At 27.1% G+C, this 14,117-nt stretch overlaps 1 protein-coding gene across 6 annotated transcripts; it reads right to left on the bottom strand.

The window, feature by feature from the left end:
- Positions 1 to 10,404: 10,404 nt before the first annotated feature.
- On the bottom strand, positions 10,405 to 13,485 carry LOC136080889 (uncharacterized). Of its 6 annotated transcripts, none has more exons than XR_010638711.1 (7): positions 13,242 to 13,483; positions 12,821 to 12,867; positions 11,965 to 12,043; positions 11,758 to 11,841; positions 11,396 to 11,442; positions 10,935 to 10,981; positions 10,405 to 10,749 (listed from the first exon to the last, which is right to left on the bottom strand). XR_010638711.1 is itself a non-coding variant. In XM_065798280.1 (7 exons), exons 2-5 carry the CDS (start codon positions 12,739 to 12,741, stop codon positions 11,444 to 11,446), a joined length of 342 nt encoding a protein of 113 aa, XP_065654352.1. In that variant the 5' UTR covers positions 12,742 to 12,867; positions 13,242 to 13,485; the 3' UTR covers positions 10,405 to 10,749; positions 10,935 to 10,981; positions 11,396 to 11,443. The 6 variants fall into 6 exon arrangements, 3 of the variants coding, with proteins under 3 accessions (XP_065654352.1, XP_065654353.1, XP_065654351.1); XR_010638710.1 differs by having other exon boundaries at positions 11,396 to 11,569; positions 12,821 to 12,862; positions 13,242 to 13,481; XR_010638709.1 differs by having other exon boundaries at positions 11,396 to 11,569; positions 13,242 to 13,480.
- Between the last annotated feature and the right edge of the window lie 632 nt (positions 13,486 to 14,117).

The following is a 14,117-nucleotide window of genomic DNA, read 5'->3' as shown; positions in this document are numbered from 1 at the left end:
TTCTTTATAACATAAGCTATTTACTTAAATAACTTATACTTAAAAAAAAAAAAGGTTTTTAGGAAAACGTTAAAAACGATAAAACGTCTCTTTAGAGTTAATAAAAACCATTAAAAAACAATTTTGCAGGATCCTAAGAAAACGTTCACAAAACGTTTTTTAAAAAACGTCCGGTCACCGTTTCATATGGACGTTTAAAAAACCAATAAAAAACGTTTTTACGGGACCATTAAAAATTGTTCGCAAAACGTTCTTGTGCCCACTGAGAGACTTCAATCAGACATCTTACGGACGTCTTAACTAGGTCGTGACGTCTCAGACCAAACTAAGATGTCCTACAGACGTCCGGTTAAGACGTTTTTATTAGGACGTCCTAGTTACGCCTAGATTAAGAGTTCTAGATTAACACTTACATATTAAGACGTCCTTTTGACGTCCCTAAGACCTACTTTAGAAGTCATGATTACCTTACCCAGTGGGCACAGGACGTAAAAAAGACGTCTTTTAAACGTCTTTTGAACGTTTTGGACGTCTTTTGAACGTTCAAAAGACGTCTTATTTAGGTCCTGTGCCCACTGGGTAGTAATAAATTGTCTAAAAGACGTTTTCAAAAAAATTTAATATTATTAATAAAAATACTAATATATATACAGTACAATCTCTCTAATTCGAGTCTCCTTAATTCGAAAACCTCCATAATTCGATTAAACGCAAAGTCACCGTGAAATGCGTTTAAGAGAAATTAACTTTCTATAATTCGAAAATCTCTCTAATACGAACTTTTATTTTTCCCCATCGAATTCCCCATTAGGCACGGTACGTTTTTAAAACGTTTTTTAGACGTTTTTATAAGGTTTAAACCTAACAAAAACGTCCAAAGAACGTTTTAAAAACGTACTGTGCCCACTGGGTTGAATTAGAGAGATTCTACTGTATATATATATATATATATATATATATATATATATATATATATATATATATATATATATATATATATATATATATATATATATATATATATATATATGTATGTATGTATGTATGTATGTATGTATGTATGTATGTATGTATGTATGTATGTATGTATGTATGTATGTATGTATGTATGTATGTATGTATGTATGTATGTATGTATGTATGTATGTATGTATGTATGTATATAAGTATTTATATATGTGTATGTATGTATGTTTTATAATTATTCACTTATAATTTCTCTTAACTCAACTTTGTCATAGATTGTGATTCTCTATAGTTATTGAAGTTAGACAACATGCACTATATTTTCTCATACCGTTTTTTTAAGGTTAAGCATGAACTTGACATTTTTTGCATTATTTAGTTTAACTTGGACTTTTTCCTACCATATATAGAAAGTACTATGCTTTATATGGCTTCACTTATATATTTTAATTTTCAGAGTTTTTGAGAAAGTTATTTTCCAACTTGCTGAAATAAATGACAAAAACATGTTGATAGATAGAAATGCGTAGTTATCTTATTATTCAGAAGAAAGTTTTAAACAACCTAAATGTTTAGATGAACTTAATGTTTTGAAAAGAAAAACTTACAAATGGAGAAATCCAATACATCTTTATATGAATTCTCCATAAAATACGCAACGCTAAATTTAACCAATAAATAAAGCAAAAAAAGACTATAAGTTTTTTCTCACAGAGCCTCAAGCCATTAAATAAATCAAATCAATCCAATAAGTTTAATTAAAATTTTAACTTAAAAGTGCTTAACATCCCCTGCTCTTTCTTTAAAAATAAGTTTAGCTTTGTCTAATTTATTGACGATCGCTTATATGTTATATATTATTACAATTTTTTGAAAATATATTCGATATGTAGGCCAGAAAATAAATACCTTTTAAAAAATTATAAAAACAAATGAGCAAATTTAATTATCCCCATTCCAAAGAAATTTATTTAATAATTGCTTTCTGTAACTTCCCGTTATTAAAAAAAATACAGTAATTGAAAAATTTTTTTTATTTTTATTTTTAGTTATAATAACTTATATCTTCCTGTAAAATATTTTTTTCCCTAAATTGAACTTATTTTGAGATTTAGTAACTCTTCCTGATGATCCAGCAATGGTGAAACTTAAAGTTACGGAAGTGGAATGTCACAAATACTTTTTTGTGACATTTCACTTCCGTAATCGCAAATAATTTTCTTTCTTAGTTCCAATCCAAGACTGTCGGGAGCCATTTTAGCACTTGAAGTCTTAAAAATAATAAAAATAAATTAACACGCTTCTCAAGGCTTACCGTGTTACATTTACCTTGTGATGATACAATAATGCTCTGTGGAACACAACGTCTTGGTTGGATGTGGACTGTATTGATGTAATGAAACACTTGTTGTGTTTCACTTCTTGTATTGATGTTCTTCGATAAAGCACTTTGTTAAAACTCACTTTGATAAACTGTCTTGATAATACTGACTGATTGACTTCCATATACTGAATTACATGTCGATTTGCATGTTTCTTATATAGTAAAATGAACCTGTGTGAACTTGTTCTGGAAGATTCTAGATGCTTCTTTTAGATGCTTCTGGAAGCTTCTGGATGCGTCTGGATGCTTCTGAATGTTACTGAATATTTCTGGATGCTACTGGATGCTTCCAGATGCTTCTTCTGGAAGCTTCTGCATGCTTCTGGAAACTTCTGGAAACTTCTGGATACTTCCTTTAATTATTAAAAAACTTCCGTGACGTTGACAGGGACCAGACTTAAGTAAATGAAACAAACCAAAAAAGTTGCACTTGTTTTGTCCGCTGCAAAATGGAACTTGTCAACGAAATTCAGCCTGTGTGCTGTCACCGGTCAGATTGCTCATGTCATGGCATGCCATGACTCCAGACTCGTGAACTGTTTGCTGTGGTAGTATAGTTCGTTTCGTTTTTAAGACATGTAAAATTAAGAACACTTTTTAGCATTGTTCGATGTTGGTTGCAAATATTTTGTCCAATACTGTATGTGTGTGTGTGTGTGTGTGTGTGTGTGTGTGTGTGTGTGTGTGTGTGTGTGTGTGTGTGTGTGTGTGTGTGCACTTAGTAAAGGATAAATTTTGATGTATTTATTTCTTAAAGAATAAATTTAACAAAATAAATAGACTATAAAAGATATAACTTGTAGATGAAATTAAATAAAAATATTTTTTCTTAAGAGCTAACATACTATTTTTTATCTTGCTACTTGTAGTATAGCAATATATTTCCTTTGCTTCTCGTGATGCAATCAGTTTTAAATTAATTACAACCCCTTCAACTCATGGATCAATCCGTAAATGTTGAATTAAAAGGATTTCATTACTTTTATCACTTCTTCTCGTGATACAAACTGTTTCAAAATAAATTATAACCAGTTTTTCTCGTGATTTATTCTGTAAATGTTGAACTAAAAATACTTTTTTTCTTTTTATTTTTTTCATAACCTAAAATTTTATTTTAAAATCTGATATTTTTTTCGTACAAAATTAATAACATGAGGTTGTCTGTTTACGTAAAAATATGCTATTAGACTTTAAAAAAAAAAACTATTACACTATTTCAATTTAGAGAACTGAAGGACATTATGAATATCCCATAATGTTACGTACCAATATGTAAAAATTTAAACATTTGCCAATATTATAGTAATTCTAAATATTTAATATTAGGCTAATATTGGCAAACATTATTTCACAAATGTTAACATATCAATATTGGTCAATTTGGCATGTTAATATGCGCCAATATTCGCATTCCAATATTAGTAAAATAATAATGGGGTAATATTGGTATGCTAATATTGGCCAATATTAATAAGCCAATATTGGCGCAATATTGTTTGTCAATATTGGAAAAGCAATATTAGCGTAATATTGCTTGACAAAATTGCTATATCGAATGTCTTGTCCAAATTTTGCCAAGATAATATCGCGCCAATGTTATGCCAATATTGCTTGCTACCTGGGTCCTGTGTGCCAAACATAAAGTCCATCATTAACTCACACAATCACAGGGAATTATATAAACAAGGTTCAGCTAAGGATAAAGATAGATTTGTTGACACGCAATTGTGTCAACAAATTTATCTGCCCCATGAATAATTACTGCTTTACAAAGCATATCGTTTATTAAGCCATTGTTTTGTCAAATAAAACATACTTCAAAGAAAAAGTATATTTTGGCTTCTGTGAGACTCGATTTAAATCTTGGTATGCTAATTATCTAAATTATTTTAGCATTAGTAAACATAAAAACGAGTTGACTAAAGAAGTTTGAATAATAAGATAAAGTATTAATTAGAAATTGTTATTGGAAGCATAAGCATTGGTGGATCCATGATAAAAACAATGCAAAAAGTAGTGCAAACAAAGCAAAAACTACCCAATTTTTAGAAAAATGTGATTTTTATTAATTGTTCAAATTATAAACCTGTTTAAAACAATATATTTGTCAACTTACGTTAATTATTATTCATAGCAATAGCAACCGACTGGGGTTGATATTTGACCAGGGCCAGGGTTGTTTTTAATAGAATATAGCCAGGACCGGGTTTGTAGCCGGTCCTGGCTATATTCTATTAAAAACAATTTTTTTTTTTTTTTTTTTATTCAAATTTTGTTCTTTAATCTTTACAAATTCGTAAAATATAATAGAATCTTTACAGAGTAAATAAAATTAAAAAAAAAAAAAAATTACAAAGTTACGTTATACAAAAAAATATATAAAGTAAAACTGTAAAGTATTAGAAACTACTTCAAAGAAACATCCTAAAGTAAATTTTTTTATTCAAAATTCATGTTGTATTTTGCATATATTTAAACACCATTATGATAAACATGATCATCATAATCTTCATTGCTATCATCATTATTACCATTATCATCATCATCACATTCATCATCATCATCGTCATCATCATCATCATCATCATCATCATCATCATCATCATCATCATCATCATCATCATCATCATCAGTATGTGGTTCTGTGTTCGCTATTGTAACGCTATCATCGGCACACAGGATTTTAGAATTTACCCGCATCGCTTGCGATTTAAAATTTTTTTTTTTTTTAATTTTTATCAGAAAGATATAAATTTTTAAGATATGTTAGTTACGAAAAAAATTTTTGAGAAAAAAATCTTACAGGTAAGGCCCATAACGAAAAAGGCGTTGCATTACCGAAAAATCTAAAAAAGAGGATTTATGCATGGGGATCATCAAAAAATGATTCGGATATGTCTTTTTTATTCATTCCCTTTAAATCAAGCTATAAACGAAAAAAATCCATTTACCTAAACTTTGAGGTTTTTTATATCATCATGGCGATTTTAAGTTTCTGAGTTCAAGTAAACTTTCTATAATATATTAATGTGCAATCTCCTACTTTGATTTTGAAAAAAAAACGTTACATAAAATTTTTTTAAAAACTTTTTTAAACTTATTTTTCTTGGTGGATGTAATATATATCATGTCGAATGTCCAAAAAACATTTACTTCGCTTTTAACATTATTTTTTTTGCGGGGAATTAGGGTTTTAAACAGTAGTTGTTGCAATACCGAAACTATCTAGGTTGCATTACCGAACTCACTTATTTTTTGATAATGGACGAATGGAAAAGGTTCGTTATTTCTAATTTACTGTTTAGGTTTAATTCCTTTTTTTTTCATTAATCAAACTCCTTTTATAAAATCTAAACTCCATCGTAAAAAAGCAGGAATGCTCCGCGGAATGGGTTTTTTTGGGTTAAAGAAATTGACTAATGGAAAAATGAAAACAAAAGAAATTAAAATATTTTTTTACATTTTACAATTGTTTATACTTTTTTTTCAAAAAATAAATCTCAAATAAATAAAAATAGTTTATTACACTAGTATCTATACCAAACCAATACGTTTTTTGAAAATCCTTCTGTGGGCGTTTTTCCAAAATAAACAAATTTAGCAATTTTAAGTTTATAATAAATGTAAATAAGTTTACAATGATCATTTCGTATTCTTACATACATACATGCATCTTGATACTAGTTTTGAATAAGAAAAATAAAGTTTAAGGCATTTTACTTTCTTACTTTTATTATTTGAGTTTGATTTCAATCAAGAGCGCGTTTAGGGTGAGAATCAAGGTAGTAAGCCCCATCCCCCACGTCACCCCACGCACACCTCTTGGGGATAAGCTATATATTTTTCAAAGGCGAGTATTAAGATATTTATTTATAACATCAATATAATATAGTGCAGAACTTACTAACTAGACTATTGTGTAAAGGTTATTGATTTATCTTAACTATAACAAAGTCTTAATTTCAATTAGCTTTTTAATTATTTTTTATCTCTCAGACCCTTCCTTGCTGCAAGGGCTGAACCAGCGTGTTTTTTGTTGGAGAGAGAACTTCCATACATGGAACTCCAAACACTTATTTGTTTATACTTACGTCAATTAAAGATGCTTTGCAAAAAATTGCGATGATTAAATTACTATGTAATAAAATTGCAATGGTCAAATTACTAAAAGACATTACATCTTAAAATGGAAAACTAACATACTCAATTAATGTGAGAAAAAGTTCAACAATAAGAGATTTATTTTTCAAAAAGAAAAATACCAAGAAATGAATATCATGTTTTATAAAGTGAATTGGGATGAAATATTTGATAAAATAAATACAAACCAATGTTATAAATACTTTTTAAAAACTTATGAAAAAGCTTGCAAACAATATATTCCTCACCACTTCAAACCCACTAGTTCTATCCAAAATCCATGCATCAACATAAAAATCAAGAATCTAATTAGAAAAAAACGTAATCTATGGTGCAGAGTGCGTGCTACAAACTTCAAAAATACAAACCTAAATAATGAATACAAACTAGTTAATAAAATGATTAAAAAGCAAATTAAAAAATCTACTCTTGATCATGCAATAAACTTAGCAAAAGATGTAAAACATAACCCAAAACTCTTCTATGCATATGTGCAAAAAAATCAAACACATACAAAACTACAAGAACTTAAAACTAGTGACAATAAAATAATAACAGATAAAAAAGTCATTGCTAATCTACTAAATTGTAGTTTCCAATCAGTATTTGTCAAAGAAAATCAAGATCTACCACATTTCATCAATAAAACAATGCAATTGTTTGAATGTGACTGGGACCAAGAACTAAAAGAAGATATTGTACATAATTATTTATTAGAACTTAATGAAAACAAGTCACTTGGTTGTGATAACATCAGTCCCTATGTGCAAAAGCATTGTGCAGAAGGATTATCCAAACCTTTGTCATTAATACTCGATAGAAATCGATTCATTTAGGAGAGGTGCCAGAATTATGGAAATCTGCAAACATTGCATCACTTTTTAAAAAAGGAGGCAAGGAAGATCCGCTCAACTACAGACCTATCTCTTTAATATCAATACAATGTAAGATAATAGAGAAAATAATTAGAAAAAAGCTGATAATTTATATAATAGAAAACAATCTGTTAAAGCCTCAACAACATGGATTTGTACAAAATAAAGGATGCCTAACAAACCTTTTAGAAACTTTCGATATTATTACAACTGAAATTGAAGATGATTATCCAGTTGATATATTATTCCTAGATTTTGCGTTCGATAAGGTGCCCCACCATCGACTTATATATAAAATTTCTAACTATGGAATAAAAGGCAATATTTTAAATTGAATTAATTTTTTTAAAAAAAACAGAAAATAAAGAGTGGTAATGAGTGAAGCTGTATCAGATTGGTGAGAGATTTATAGCGGTGTGCCACAGGGTTCTGTATTGGGTCCTCTTCTCTTTCTTTTACATATCAATGATCTTCCCCAATGTATCTCTTCAATTACAAAACTATACGCTGATGATACTAAAGTCAAATGTATGGTTATTGGATTTTAACATAAGCAAATGCAGTGTTATGCACATTGGAAGAAAAAATATTAACTATAATTACACAATGAAACACGACAATCAAAGTTTTATTTTAAAAATGACAACATAATAATTAGACTTAGGTGTAATAGTTTCATCCAATAAGAAATGGAATCATCAGGTTCAAGCAGCTACAAGTAAAGCACAAAGAATCTTATGTTTAATAAGAAAAAGCTTTACTTATCTTAACACTGAATTGGTAGGGCAATTATGCACATCGCTGGTTAGACCACACCTGGAATTCGCAGTTCCAGTGTGGAGTCCAGGTAATAAAAACGATATCAATGACCTAGGAAAATTCAAAGACGAGCAACAAAGGTAGCACCTGAACTAAAACATCTAAGTTATACTGAAAAATTGGCAAAGTTGTGTCTCACAACTCTGGAAACAATACGTACAAGAGATGATCTTATTGAGTTTTTCAAAATAACAACTGGTATTGATAAGATATTGTGGTATAAAGAGCTTTATAAAGCTTCTTCCCAAAGTCTAAGAGTTCATTCAATGAAATTTGAAAGAGAATTTGCAAAAACAACCATTAGACACAATTTTTTTACGAACAGAGTGATACCTCATTGGAATGCTTTACCTGAAAAAGTGGTTTCTGCAATGACAGTAAATTCTTTAAAAGGTAGACTAGATAAACATTTGTTAACGGCTGTTAAAGTATAAATTAAATTTTATGCTCGGCGACAATAGTCGTTACAGCACCTTTTATTACTATTAGAGCCCGATAAAAAAAATGCCTCCAAAAACACCCCTCCCCTGACCTCAAATGTGAAGGTAACAAATTACCAAAATATTTTTTTTCTATTGTTAACTAAAAACATATTCATCAATCAATTTTAAATTATATGCAATAATCTCTTAGCGTTTAAAAATTATGTCCATAAAAAGTTTGAATCCCCCTCAATTTGAGAGGGTTACAATATTTATCAAGCTATAATTTTTGAACGCTAAAAGATTATTTCATGAAATTTCAAACTAATTGTTAAATTTGAAATTAGTTTAGAATAGTATAAAAAATATTTTGCAAACTAATTGCCCTCACAAATGGGGTAGGGGGGATAAATTTATTTGAGTATATTATTTATTTTTATTTTAGTATTTGCAAAGCATCGTTATTTAATGTAAGTATAACCTAGTATAAAAGTTATTTAAGTAAACCTGTAAGTATAAAAGTTATTTCAAACATAAAAAAAAGGCAAGATCAACCTCTGCCTTTGTTAGTGAATGATAAATCCCGCCCCGAATTAAAATCAAGAAACTGAAAAATATTATCTTTTTAAAAAATAATCATTTTCAGGATTTGCATTTTATTTTGATTTGAAAATTCAGAAACACAATTTCTATAATGACAAATAGAATTACATAATACTAATTTTAGTATTATCTAAATCATTAATAATAATGAAGTTCTATTTGCAACTTAGGCAAGTAAGGTTTCCCTTGTAAAATAATCATTCGACGCTGGCTATCAGCTCTCTTTAAAAGGTTTTGCAGGAATGGAGATAATGCTTTAGGATCAAAGGTGCTTACGGATCAAGGGTGCAAGTGCTTCCATTTATCTCTTTAATATTTGTTGAATATAAGGAAATCGGCAAAATGCAAAGTACACACTAGTGAAATGCGAACTTTTGTGCAAACCAAAATATCATATTTTAAGGACCATGATTATTTTATTAATATAAGTTAAATTAATATGAATATATTGGTAATGTATGTTATTAAGTGTAAATGCATTTACTGACTATTAGAGAGAGCATGCAGGTAAATGTAAATACATCGACTGAGGGTTTTGGTTGGAGCAGCGTAGTCATGTTTATAGTTCCTGTTTATTGATAAAAACAATAAACATGACTAAAAAGCTGTTGCAACATGAAATACCTTTAGAATAATGGTCCGCAATTCAATTTCGCATTTTACTTTGTATTTATATTGAAGCACTTTTTGTAGTTAATGTATCAACTGTAGTTAATGTATGCGGTAGTGGTGTAGTGGTAAAGTGCTCGCTTCAGAAGCGAGACGTCCCTGGTAGTACCGCGCTCAACTTGTTTCTCCGCGCAGCGGCCTTGTTCGTCGAGGTTCGTGTTTCGGAGTTATAGAGTTGAGAGAGGGTTATAACCACTATTGAGTAGCCTCCTCATCTGTAGTGGCCTTCATGGCCTTGAGGAGGTGAATTACAAAAAAAAAAAAAAAAAATTATATTTTACATTCATTTTCACCAACTTAAGGAAAATATGTTGTACCTAATATGAGGAGCCCAAATTTAATTTCTCTAAATGTTTCAGTATTTATTTGTTTGATTATTTTATTATTTTCTAAAGGTTTCAGTATTTTTATTTTTTTTCCAATAGTATATTGTAAGCTATATTTCTATGATGTAACCATGTCGAAATATTTTATCAGAAATTTAAATATCAAGTTTTATTTCAATTATAAAAACGAAATTTAATAATTTATAGGTTTTATTAATAATAATGTATTTCTAAAATTAAAATAAATTGAATACAACATTTTCTGCAAACATCAAGAACGTTAACGTAACCATTTCTGTCACTAATCCTATCGGCTAAGTCAGTTTAGCTTTTTCAATCTTCTACATTAGTTTCGATATTGAAAATATAAATAAAATATAAAAAATTAATGTATATATATATATATATATATATATATATATATATATATATATATATATATTTGCTGAACATCCACGTGGTACATCAATGATTATAGTCGGATCTGATTTTAAACCCTTAGTACTTATAGATGAATTTGATTTGCCAATATCTTTAAAGGATTTCTGAAAAAAAAATAAAAATATATATATATATATATATATATATATATATATATATATATATATATATATAAATAAAATAAACATTTATTTTTCAAATTTAAAGAACACACATTTTATAATTTATTATTTAATATCTAAAACTATTTTATTGAATTCTTTAATAAATTTGACTTTAAAATTCTCACATTTAATAATTGATTTTCTGAATAAATTGATACTGAAAAATCTACATCTAAAAGATAAAAAAAAATATAAAAACGTTATTCTTATTACATTAAAGCTAAATATATTTCAATTCTTTTACATTTTTTTAAATTTTGAAAGTATTGCTTTACAGCCCTTGGAATTAGGGTTGGCATTTGGCAATGCAAACCTAACTGCCGAACTTAGCGTTTGAGGTTGCCAAATATTTCCGAACGGTTTAGGTTTCTACTTTTTATGATGGAACTTGTCAATAAATGTTTTTGCTGACCTGATGATGACCTAAAACATATCAAGGTCTGCAATTTTTTGCCAACTTTATTTTTTTTTATTTTTAAGGGTTGGGTGTTTTATAATAATAAAAAATAACTTATTTCTATACCTTGTTGCTATAAACATTAAATAAAATATATATATTGATTGAATACCAGTCTTACAGTCTTACCAGTTTTACAAGTTGATTCTGGTGAGCTACAGAAACGCTTTTTATCTCTTAAAAAAAAAAAAATAAATGTGTAGTAATAACTAATAATGGTAAATTAGTTGAAAGAAAAATAAAATAAAAATATAAAAGTTTGTATTGCCTTTCAGAAATAAAAGTACAGAGAGCTACTTCAGCCTAAATCGAGAATGCGCAAAAATATTATTAAAAATAGTTATGATATTAATAAAAGTTATTTTAAAAAATCCCTTATTTATATAATTATACAAATTAGTAATATTTAATTATATAAATAAGTCATATTTAATAATTTAAGTAATTAATTACTAGAATAAAAAATTGAAAAACAAAAGCTTTTAGATTACCTTTATTCTTGACACATTACTAGCTTTACCAAATATAAATACAATAGATTCAGGCACTAGAATTTTAAATACATAGTCACTCTCCTAAAAAGATCATTACTTAAAAAACAAAAATAATACTGGAAAGTTGAATATTATCCAAATAGATGATTTTAAGATGAAATAATTAGAAATAAATATATGAATAATATTTTAGATTATGATTACCTTCAAACTATTAAAAGCTAAAACAAAAGCTTTAAAAAGATCATGCAATTGATCTTCTGTCATTAGGCTAAGGAGATCTCTGTAACAAAAATTTTCTGAATAAATAAACGGAAATACAAAAACATGTTAAATAATCAAGAAAAAATAAAAATAAAAATAAAGCAAATGGAATAATAGAGTGTAAATTCCTATATTTTTATGTAATACAAACTTTTATCTTATCCATCAACAATAAACCAGTTATGTCTGTAACTGTATAACTGAACATCAAATACAAAAATACTATTTAAAGATTTAGCATTTAGTAAGTTTTATCTACTTTGACTAAAAGTCGATTTAAAAAAAAAACTATTTGACTTCAAGTATTGAAAATTGAATACTCAAAAACAAAATATTGCAAAAGATTTTATTTATATTAAAATATTACATGTCATTTTGTTTCCAAACTGATATTTAAACAACTCCCAATAAATAAACAAATGCTAAAATATATTTTTAAGAACACAGTATTTAATGAACTCTAGGGACCTTCAAACTTGTTCAAAATAAACTCCCTTCATAATTAAATAGTAACTGGCAAAGGTGGGATTTGAATCTGCAATCCTGCTGCGACAGGCTATCCATCACAATAATAGCAGCACACTATACAACTGAGCTATCCCGACTCAATAGTATATTATATAAAAATGTATCTGTGAATTATAAATTTAAGTAAGATACTTACTTGACCAGAATAAATAGATTATAGCAACTGAGAAGTGCTATTTCAACATACATTTCTTTGAAAACAGATTCAATCTTATAAACATTTATTATATCCTTATTTTATTACAAACAGTTATAAAAAAAATATTACCACAAAATAAGGTAGACTGTATCGGGGATCTTTCTCTCACATCTAGACTTGAAATTTAAAAAGAATTTCATGCAAGTTATTAGATTGTATTGCAACCTTACACCTGTGAATCTATCGAACATAAAAATTCTGATCCAAAAATAAAAAATCTATTATTAAGTCATCATTTAGTAAAATCTTTACTTTTTGGCTTTATTTTGACTGCTAATTTTATGAGTTCAAGCTTAACTCCTTATTAAGACTATATTTATTGAACAACACTTTTATTTCTTATATATTTACACGTCAAAAATTGTATACAAATATGTGTATCAAAATTTATAAAATATATATAATTTTTAACATATATATAATTTATAACATATAATATACACAAATACGTGTATCAAAAATTATATACAAATATGAATAAACCGTATACCTGCTGTAACAAATGTATCCAAGTCTTCGATATCACTTGAACTACCTTGAAAGAATTATTAGACAAGTTTGAATTTTTGTTTTGTTTTAAACAGAAAACAGAAAAAGTGAAAAACAACAACTTTATATTTAGAGTATAAGTAGAGTGCTCAATGTTCTTAAAAGAACAGAGCAATTATAAATTAGTAGAAAATCACTTAACAAAAATTTATCTCATTGATAAATTTTTGTTAAGTGATTATAAAATTAACCACTGAGTATCATCAATAAAGACTCATCAGAAATGATGATTTTATGATGAATCTTCATTTATCAAACACAGTGTTAAATTAGATAAATTTTTTTTAAGTGATTTTATAATAATTTATATTTTTTCTTTTCTTTTAATAAAATTGAGCACTCTACTTGTAGAATATATTTTAAAATTTTTTAAATATATATATATATATATATATATATATATATATATATATATATATATATATATATATATATATATATATATATATATACATATATATATACATATATAAATATATATATATATATATATATATATATATATATATATATATACTATATATATATATATATATATATATATATATATATATATATATATATATATATATATATATATATATATATATATATATATATATATATATATATATATTTATGTATAAAATATTTTATGTATGTATATAATATTTTATTTAGTATTTAATGGCGATTCAACAAATTTATTGCCGGATTACGATCAAATAAATTCTTAAAAAACAAAAAACTTATAAGGCTCTAACGTACGTTCCCGGAGTTGCAATAACGAACAACAAGTTGCAATAACGAACAAAATTGTTACAAAAACGAACATAGG

The sequence above is a fragment of the Hydra vulgaris genome, chromosome 05 (genome assembly GCF_038396675.1).
Source record: "Hydra vulgaris chromosome 05, alternate assembly HydraT2T_AEP".
Lineage (NCBI taxonomy): Eukaryota > Metazoa > Cnidaria > Hydrozoa > Anthoathecata > Hydridae > Hydra > Hydra vulgaris.
Note: the sequence above shows the minus strand (reverse complement) of the source record. Positions and strands in the feature narration are given on the sequence as shown.

Bases quoted from the DNA above. Each gene is read 5' to 3' on its own strand.
- LOC136080889 (XM_065798280.1), bottom strand. From the start codon at position 12,741: ATGTATGTTGAAATAGCACTTCTCAGTTGCTATAATCTATTTATTCTG. The intron at 11,842-11,964 runs GTAATCATAATC...TGATCTTTTTAG, and splicing joins TAGCTTTTAATAGTTTGAAG to GAGAGTGACTATGTATTTAA. The intron at 11,570-11,757 runs GTAATCTAAAAG...TTCTCGATTTAG, and splicing joins GTAATGTGTCAAGAATAAAG to GCTGAAGTAGCTCTCTGTAC.